This window comes from Coffea eugenioides, chromosome 11 (genome assembly GCF_003713205.1).
Source record: "Coffea eugenioides isolate CCC68of chromosome 11, Ceug_1.0, whole genome shotgun sequence".
NCBI classification, from domain to species: Eukaryota; Viridiplantae; Streptophyta; class Magnoliopsida; order Gentianales; family Rubiaceae; genus Coffea; species Coffea eugenioides.
Window position 1 is genome coordinate 47,430,915 of NC_040045.1, and position 9,256 is coordinate 47,440,170.

At 37.2% G+C, this 9,256-nt stretch overlaps 2 protein-coding genes across 2 annotated transcripts; one reads left to right on the forward strand and one right to left on the reverse strand.

Annotated features, from left to right (window-relative positions):
• Positions 1 to 712: 712 nt before the first annotated feature.
• LOC113754143 (protein-L-isoaspartate O-methyltransferase 1-like) lies at positions 713 to 4,205 on the forward strand. The gene is made up of 4 exons (XM_027298496.1): positions 713 to 1,006; positions 1,899 to 2,169; positions 2,750 to 2,914; positions 3,714 to 4,205. Exons 1-4 carry the CDS (start codon positions 731 to 733, stop codon positions 3,962 to 3,964), a joined length of 963 nt encoding a protein of 320 aa, XP_027154297.1. The 5' UTR covers positions 713 to 730; the 3' UTR covers positions 3,965 to 4,205.
• A 759-nt stretch (positions 4,206 to 4,964) lies between these two features.
• LOC113751504 (28 kDa ribonucleoprotein, chloroplastic-like) lies at positions 4,965 to 8,951 on the reverse strand. Its single transcript, XM_027295535.1, has 4 exons — positions 8,286 to 8,951; positions 8,075 to 8,176; positions 5,788 to 6,069; positions 4,965 to 5,394 (listed from the first exon to the last, which is right to left on the reverse strand). Exons 1-4 carry the CDS (start codon positions 8,820 to 8,822, stop codon positions 5,335 to 5,337), a joined length of 981 nt encoding a protein of 326 aa, XP_027151336.1. The 5' UTR covers positions 8,823 to 8,951; the 3' UTR covers positions 4,965 to 5,334.
• Between the last annotated feature and the right edge of the window lie 305 nt (positions 8,952 to 9,256).

Consider the following 9,256-nt stretch of genomic DNA (forward strand, 5'->3'; position numbering starts at 1 on the left):
ATATTATACAGGTATATTACGAATACTTACTAACTAGATTACTAAGTTTCAATCATTAATAAAAAATCTTATCATTATTTCAAAAATTTCCTAATATTGTTTGGTATAAGTTTTTAAAGTAAAATAGTACATTTGTACTAATTTATCATTGATCAAACTTACTATGTTATAAGGAAGATCTATTATTTATGTATAAAAACGTACTATTATTTAAACTAAACTTACTCTCTAAAAAGTAAATTTGGGATATAAAGTTATAATTTATTTCTTTAAAAAGTAAGTTCATATTTATTCCAATTTACCTTTTGAGACACAAAAGTTACTAATTTATTACGTGAACTTACTATTTTAGATGAGAAATTTAGTTCTAATAAGTAATCAAATAATCATTAAAAGTATGATAATATGTTATATAACGTAAAAACTATTTAGTTACCATAACGATAGTTACTATAGCATTTTCCAAAAATCATTACGAAAGTTGCTTACCAAGAGCAGAAAGCAAGCCCAATATTGCTTGAAAGAGACAAGTGCTGGAAAATTCGTCCACCGCCAATGGGCTGTTGTTGCTTTAGGCCGGAGGATCAATCTTTACGCTGATGATAAAAAAAGCAAAAAAAAAAAAAAAAAAGGCCCAAAAAATCAGTCGGCTATTCCCTCCTCAAAGAGAGCTCGTGAGAAATTTCGGGAAAGAAAAGGCCTTTAAAAAAAAAACAAAACAAAAAAAGAAATGCCAGCAGCATCATCTCCTTCATCTCTAGCGTGTTATTATTCATTCTCCTCAGTAATAGCGTGCGGTTGCCGCTATCGTGCGCCTTTAAAGCACTCGTTCTTAGCCTTCACTCGTCGCTTCCACTCCCTCCACCCTCACCACAGCTACTGCCGCCGTCTTCCGCCTCATTCTCTGGCAGTTCTCGCCGCGAACACCACGGCGTATTCTTCTCGCTCCCGCCGTCTCCCTAAAACGCATTTCTTCACGGGGAACTCTCTTTTCTCCCGCATGGAGGTACCTCCCTCCGTCTCTCTGTCTCTCTCTCTCTCTCTCTCACTCTCTCACGAAAACCTAGCCTGTTCAGTTGAGTATAGAAATGTTTAATCGTTTTTGACCTTGTTGATCAAGTAAATTGTCGAGTTATCAGCTTTCTAATAAGAAATTACGTATATTTGAGTTGAAGTCGTATGAATTCAAAGAAAATGATCAAGAGTTTTCCGTATTTTGGATAATTATTGTAAGTTTCAGGTTCGCTAATTTATAATTATAATTTCTTAAAAATGAATTGTCAAGTACTGTTATAGAGGTAATTAATTCTGGACTTTAGTGTTCTAGGTGATTTTTGAGAAAAATGAGAATTTTGATTTGGATGAGTGTGTGTGACTTGGGTGGGCGGAATATGAAAAAAGAGCCCATTTTGGGTGCATTAGGAGAACGGGGCTCTTGAATCTTGTTGAAAAAGATGGATATGATATTGGAACAAGTGGAAGCCACATTTGTTTACCACTCATTTTGTGTGCCGGATGGACTAGGCTTTGAGTGCTAGCTACTTTCTTGTGTAAGAAGAAGTTAAAATGAGCTGTACAAGTCTTCAGGTCCTTCTGTCTTTACACTTTGCGTTTTTCTTGCTTAGCTTTGGTTTATAAAGGCTGATATATGGGTAATGTTGGAGGAGAGCTTCGAAATTTTGACTGGGGTTGTCTGTATGAGAGTGATATCTTCTAGCAGTTGGTATGGTTTTTGGGCACGTAAGCTTGGTCAAAGGTATATTTGAAACTTCTAGCATTAGAAGGAGCTAATATTTGTCTCAGTTTTGTTTGTAACCATCCTTGTTTTTATGGTAACAGGTTGAGAGATGCACATATGTCTTAGCTTTGACATCAATCTTATTTGTGTTTGTCTACAGCGATTCTGGACAGGAGGTGGTATTGATAAGAATAGAGCAATGGTGGAGCATTTGCAGAGCTATGGTGTTGTTAGATCTAAAAAGGTGGCTGAGGTTATGGGAACTATTGACAGGGCTTTGTTCGTTCCTGATGGGACCCCGCCATATGTTGATACCCCCATGCAAATTGGTTACAATGCTACCATATCTGCGCCTCATATGCATGCCATGTGCCTTGAATTGCTGGAAAACCATTTGCAGCCTGGCATGCATGCTCTGGATATTGGCTCAGGTTACTATAGTTTCACTTGTTCATTCATTGTATTGTTGGATTTTGAAATGTATTCGTGTCTGCATGTTTAAGCGCTTGTGGAAATGCATACACAAAGCAGAGATAACTAAGTACATCTCGGAATAAGACACTAGCAGAATATGTGGTATTACTTCTATTTAGCTGATTATGCTCATTACTATGATTTCATTTGAGGTGGCTAATAAGAATAATAGTTCAAAACACTATTTGGACCACCAGCCCTATCGCTGGGTGAATGACCAGGAAGAAATCAAAAACAAAAACTTATATGTTACTCCTTCAGTGTATAAGTTGAGGAAATGTTGCCCTAGTTATCCATCTGCATTTTGACTTAATATTGAACAAAGGTAAACTCACTCAGTTTAGGGTAAGACTACTGCATTTTGTTGATGATGGTGGAACTTATGCAGCAATGTTCCTTATTGCCATTTGTGCTGAAGATAACTAGTTGTTGGTTAGCTGCCTGTGAACTGAATTGCTTATATGTCTTGAGGCTCGCTTTCTTTTTTCCCCGTCCCAAATTGGATTACGCTTACATCTGCTAGTTCTTGTTTTGCAGGAACGGGTTATTTGACTGCATGTTTTGCTATTATGGTTGGACCACAAGGTCATGCAGTTGGTGTGGAACATATTCCTGAGTTGGCTGCTGAATCAATCAAAAATATACAAAAGAGTGCTGCTGCTCCACTACTGAAAGAAGGGTCCTTGTCTGTACATGCAGGGGGTACGTTCTAATATATCCTAGCAGTGATCATCTATTATCTTTTTGAACTAATGTCACTTGTAGATTGGAAATGCATTTGCTGTTGAACTCATCAAGTTTTTCAGATTTATCATTTTCCTTGGTTCTTTTCCTAAGACATTGTCACATGTCTTTGGATAGTTGAACTTATCCTTGGCATCATTGTCACTTCTAAAATACTATTCTGCAAAAGCAACAGATACCAATCTTGGATGGGCATACATAGTTTTTCTCTGTTTAAAAGACCTTAAATTGTCTCACTTCCTGTTGTATTTTTCCATATAGGTCTGATGGGTCAACTGTAGTAGATTAGCTCCCATTCTGTTGTGATGGTGAGGTGGACTATAGGTTTAGCCTGATGGTAATAAATAGATATTTTAGAAAATTTTATGACTCTGAGTCTTAGTAAAGTTATAGGTCTGATAATGAGTTGGTTTGGACAAAATTTTGTAGTCTACTGATGTTAATCATTATGTGAGCTAGCTTGCAGCATTCTTAGCAGCACGTGACAAGCTTTTGTGATGGTTAAGGAAGTCATATGACCTAAATACTGCCAAATGGTTTCTTAAGTAGTCTTGCAGAAATGGCAAGGTTCTGAATTAATGAACGGAAAACTGATGTTGCAGACAAGTTTTTGCTGCTTATAGGTTTCCTTTGCATAAAAACTAGGCAATCTCTTTCAGGCATTTGTAGGTTGTACTAGGCTCTCTTCTGTAACTTTTTCTCTTGCTGGATTAGGATTAACTTCTTGGTTCCATGTATTGGTCTTGCAATGTCATAGATGGACGGCTTGGCTGGCCGGAGCATGCACCGTATGATGCTATTCATGTTGGTGCTGCAGCACCAGAAATTCCTCAAGCTCTGATCGATCAGTTGAAGCCCGGTGGCAGGATGGTGATCCCTGTCGGAAATATCTTCCAGGATTTGAAGGTCGTGGACAAGGATATGGATGGTTCAATCAGTGTCCACAGTGAAACTTCTGTTCGTTATGTTCCACTAACGAGTCGAGAAGCTCAATTGCGTGGTTATTAAAGGTGGTGCCATCATATGTAACTTCTTGTTTACTTGTTGAAGGGAGAGAAGAAAAGGAAAAGTCTGGAGGAAACTGAGACAGGGAGCATAGGGAAGAAGCCTTCTTTTTTCCAGATCTTCACTTCTAGTTCTGTATAGGTAGCCATGTATAGGTTGATGCCGTGGATATTGAATGTTTTTATTTTCCTTATTCAATGGAATAATGTTTACAAAATGGACTCGTGCTTCGCTTTTCTTCTCATGTTGTTACTGTTGGCTTTTTGATGTTCATCGTTCTGTTTGAAGCTCGTTATTTGATTGATAGACGATGAACTAGGCCAGTTAGAAATTCGAAACCACATTTTTGTTGGTTTTCTCTGGGGCTGGATAATGTCTTCTGAGTCCTTACCCTTTTATGGTGTAGACTAAAACTACTTGTGTATGATCAAAACCTAACGCTTTTCCCCCAGAGATTGCACTTGAATTCAATGTGTACTGATTCAAGATAAGAATGTAATCCTTCATTGGTTATGCGTAATTGCAACAGTAACATAATTGCAATGATGATAACCTATTACTTTAAGCCATTTCTGACAGAAAATGCAAATGTAACAACCTAAAGAGGTGCAGCAGAGTAGGTTTCATGATAAATTTTTGTGCACTTAATACGGAATCGAGGGAGAAGAAAAATTAAGAGAACCAGTGATGCACTTATCTCCATTCATATAGCAGGGAATCAACACATACACTGCATGAGAACGCAGGCATTATGTTGTCTATCAATTTGAAGACACACAATATAATATACATTAGAAAAAATGTTGATTATGATGAGTCCAACGTGATCTTTTAGAAATTTGTGGTGTAAATCCTTCCTGCCCCAACTATCAAATTTAGGATTCAAACCCTCAACGTGACAGCGAGGAGAAGGGTCTTTCTTCTCCTTTTCTTTATGCAAAGACTAATTCTCAATTAAAGAGACTAATTAAACAAGAAGACCAATAGGTATAACAAGAAAAGATGATGAAGAAAGCAGAGCTGCAGACTTTTGATCTCACAAATCCACATATACCTGTGGAAGTCCAGGACAGAGAAAAACACATTGCCTCTTTATAACATCTAAATAAATAGACTTGAGCAGTTTTCCACATCCTACCAAGATTGATACATAAAGCCAAAAAAAAAAAAAAAAAGTAATCACCTCCATGATACCAGGAAATGAAGTTTAATTACTCGACAATGCTAAGAGGCATAGTGTAAACTGCACTCGGTTCTCTCATCGGAAGCTGACAAAAAATGTAACTACCACTCGTTTCAACTAATGAAAGCATAAACTACAGAGACTTTAAATCTATCTAGTGCCTTGAGAATCTCACAAACCAGCCAACAGATTAGAAACGCCTTGGTCTTTCCTCAGCAACATTTACTCTGATAGCTCTCCCATCCAGACTCTGCAACAGGGATGAAAACAATAGTCATAATAAGTTTAATCACCTTACCCAGAGCAAAATAAAGTTGAGGATTTATTTACTACTGAATGCTCTGAAACTAGGTTGGTTGGTTAATATATCCAGTCACTGAGAAATAAATTCCTTGAATCAAACTCCAGCTTCTAATGGGCTGTAAGAAGGGCTATAGGATTCTCTGCCAGTATTTATGCACACAAATGCTTAACCATGGTCACTCCAACTAAGAACAATAAATCAACTTTGATGCTGCATATTCATGTAAGGATTCCATCATTCTTTGTTTTGCCAAGCATGCAAGGTTTCTATTTATCGAACAAAGTTTGCGACAGTTCCATGAATCTTGTACTAAAGAATGACATTATAGAATCCTGTTACCTGTCCATCAAGGTTAGCAATAGCATCATTCATTTCAGACTCGCTTGACATTGTAACAAAGCCAAAACCCCGTGATCGACCGCTATCCCTGTCATACACTACCCGTGCATTTACCACTTTCCCATGCTCACTAAAAACTTGTTCAAGGTGCGCATCATCTACATCCCATGGCAAGTTACCCACATAGATTCTTGGAGCTGGTTCAAATACTCGTGGTGTGCGCTCTGGCCGTGATCCTCTTGGGGCAGCCTTGTTAACAGTCAAGAACCTGCCATTTAGATCCTGTAAAAAAAGGGCCTGTTAGAAACTTCAAGCTGGCACAGTGGGATAACTGGCACTTGAAATTAGTTAATTGAACTCCCAAGCCAATAAAATTATTTTCCAAAAGAATACACCTCCCCTCCTTCCCACACTGATATTCAGGTATGTGTACTTAAATTTCCAGATGACTGGGAACCAATGAGCAAACAAACCACATTTGTCCACACACACTCTCATTATGTGTGCAGTTGTGGGCTATATACAATTTCTCCTGAATGAAACATGATAATCATGTCATAAACATAAAGTACAAAGGCTCCTTTCTGAGATTAAAAGATGGAAGAAAACCACAGGGAAGTGAGTTGTCAATCACAAGCACAAACAAGAAAAGCTTTCTGATAATTAACCAGTTCCAGAACAAAGTTATTAGACATCTTCTGATATGCATATATTTGACACCATAAGCATGCAAATTACACCTATCCATTTCATGTTATGCACATTATGCACACAAAACCCCAGTTATTCATGTATGTTATGCATCCAGTAACAGACAGCGAAGCAGATTCAGTTTTGGCTACTTTCTCAAGTGAAGAATAAGAAGGTTCTTCTTATATTTGCTATGAGGATTTCCCCTGAAATACAGCTACTGAGGAAGATATTCAGATGTTAAGGTTCAACTTACAATATATCTGCTTAGAGTGGTGTCTTTGAGATCAGGAGAATTCAATATCCATTAACATATGCAAAGATTATTCACAAATTTTTTATTCACAAGTATAATTTCAAAAGTTACAAGATCAAAATATGCAACAACAGTTACAACACCAAAATCTCGTCATACAGTCGCAATTTTCAGGACTCCATAACTGTTAATTAATATTACACAGGCTAGAATTCTAAGGCACCACCATGAGACCAGAAGCAAACATTTTCATCTTTTTTTTTTTAATTTAATAGACACCACACAAGAAATTTCTGCTAAACGATATAAACAAATCAGCAATTACAATTCAAAACTGATCCACGAACAAAATATAGGTGAAACTACGATTTCCACAGCCAAGGCACTTTAGGCTAGTGACACACTAAATACGCCTTCAACATCCTCTCTCAAATATTTCTCAGTTGCATTTTCTTGCTTGACCTTCTTGATTATGAATGCTATAAACAGTTTCTTCAAACTCAAAGTTAAACAAATAGATAATTTTAAACACTGCAACTGATAAAATAATATTTTGAGCATAAGAAAGCATGCCATGATAGCCACAATGATTTGTCATTGCAGCTGAGAACCAACATGATCTTGTTACTTAAGCAAGCCACCATAGCCACAAGTCAATTATTTCCACACATGGATAAGAGCAAGCAAAACGAACAAAAACCAACCCTTTCAAATCCAAAACAACTTGTTTTCATGCATCACTTAAAAATTATCAGCTTTAAAAGTTAAATTAATCCAAAAATAAAACCCTTAAAACATAGCATATGCAAGAACTGTACGTCTTCTGGATAAGCTTCCCGTCAAATTGACTCAAAATCTCAAACCCTTTCCTTTAAGTTCTCCAACCAGAAAAACTGATCTACCGATAATGGCTATAATGCTCCCAAGCTTTTCATCGATCACAATATGTCATTGAAATGGACAAATAAGCAATTGTCAGGGCATTCATTAACTCCTTGTTCTATCTTATATTCCAATCTAACCAAAAAAAAAAAAACTTTGCTTCCGGTACAACTATTCTTCTGTTATTTCACCTTCATTTCAAACTTCTTATATGCGTTTTTCAAAAAATCAATGCCCAAAATGACAATATCCCAAAATTCTATCGAGAAGCATGTTCTACTTGCCCCGGGCAATCAACCATATTTATGTGCCTAGCAAAGCCGAAACCTAAATGATTGACTACCCCATGCATTCGGGAAATGCAACATATCATGCAGTAAAATCTAAATCTCCCATTAAACATATATTTGTAAGAAAACGAATATGACCAATTAGGGAAAAGGAAGTCTGAAATCTCACATAACGGTGAAACAATTCCACAGCCTTTTCAGCTTCCTCCACAGTACTCATAGTCACGAATCCAAATCCACGGCTCTGGTCGGTCTCTCTATTGTAAATAACCTATCAAATACAAGAAAAACACAACATCAAAACCCCCTAAACCACCCCTAGAAGTCACGTCTTTTTCACATAATTCAACCAAGAAAATGGATCCCCTTTGACTTATTACCTCAGCAATTTCAACAACACCAGCCTGCTCAAAAAGTTGAGCTAATTTCTCACTATCAACATCATAAGGCAAGTTCCCAACAAACAACTTTGCATCCTCAGGAGGTTCTTGATACTCCTCTACCTCCTCAACAGCCTCACCCCCTTCAAACCCCTCCATTTCTTCTTCTTCTTCTCCAACAGCAGCCTCAATAACATCCTCACCTTCACTATATCCCTCCTCAATTTCAAAATCCTTTGCAAGTTCTTCATCTGAAGCCCCAAGAACTATGGTATTATCCTCCTCTCGAGCAGCAGTCAAGGCTGAAACTGCAGAACCCAAGTTGCAAAAGTTCCTACTTTTTAAGGAAATTACAGAGTAAGACCAGGAACAAGAGAGGCTAAGCCTGATGGGCTTTGATGGGATGGTCAGATAAGCGTGTAAAGATGAAGTCTTCGTAGAATTTGAGGCGGAAAAAACTGAAGGAAGTGAAACTATGCAACCACTATTTGCTGCCATTGATAAAGAATTCAATATGGGCTTTGTTGCACAGACCATTTCTTTCTTCTTTTTGGTGTCTGTGATGTGTGAAAAGATTGGGAAGGGTTTAAGGAGAGGAGAGTGAAGAGAGTGAGGATAAGGAGAGAAGGGGGGAAATGGTGATGATGGGTTTTGCTGGGCTACAAACAAAGCGGCGGATGGTCCAAGATTTTGAGACGAAAATATTTGGGAAAATGACCTGTTTCATCCCTTACATTTCGCAAAAATATTCTTTTCGTCCCTCACTTTTAAAATGAAGCAAATTCGTCCCTGACATTTAAAAATTAAAACTATTACATCCCTGAACCTAATTTTAAATCTGAATCAAACCATCCAATAACCCAGTAATAAATTTTGAAAATAGAATTGATAGATCATTCAGTCAACTTCATCATATTCATATGACATTTATTAAACCAAAAAAAATAAAAATTATAACATAAAAGGCCATT

Bases quoted from the DNA above. Each gene is read 5' to 3' on its own strand.
- LOC113754143 (XM_027298496.1), top strand. From the start codon at position 731: ATGCCAGCAGCATCATCTCCTTCATCTCTAGCGTGTTATTATTCATTC. The intron at 1,007-1,898 runs GTACCTCCCTCC...GTTTGTCTACAG, and splicing joins CTCTTTTCTCCCGCATGGAG to CGATTCTGGACAGGAGGTGG. The intron at 2,170-2,749 runs GTTACTATAGTT...CTTGTTTTGCAG, and splicing joins TGCTCTGGATATTGGCTCAG to GAACGGGTTATTTGACTGCA.
- LOC113751504 (XM_027295535.1), bottom strand. From the start codon at position 8,822: ATGGTCTGTGCAACAAAGCCCATATTGAATTCTTTATCAATGGCAGCA. The intron at 6,070-8,074 runs GTGAGATTTCAG...CTTTTTTTACAG, and splicing joins TGGAATTGTTTCACCGTTAT to GATCTAAATGGCAGGTTCTT. The intron at 5,395-5,787 runs GTAACAGGATTC...TCCCTGTTGCAG, and splicing joins TTGCTAACCTTGATGGACAG to AGTCTGGATGGGAGAGCTAT.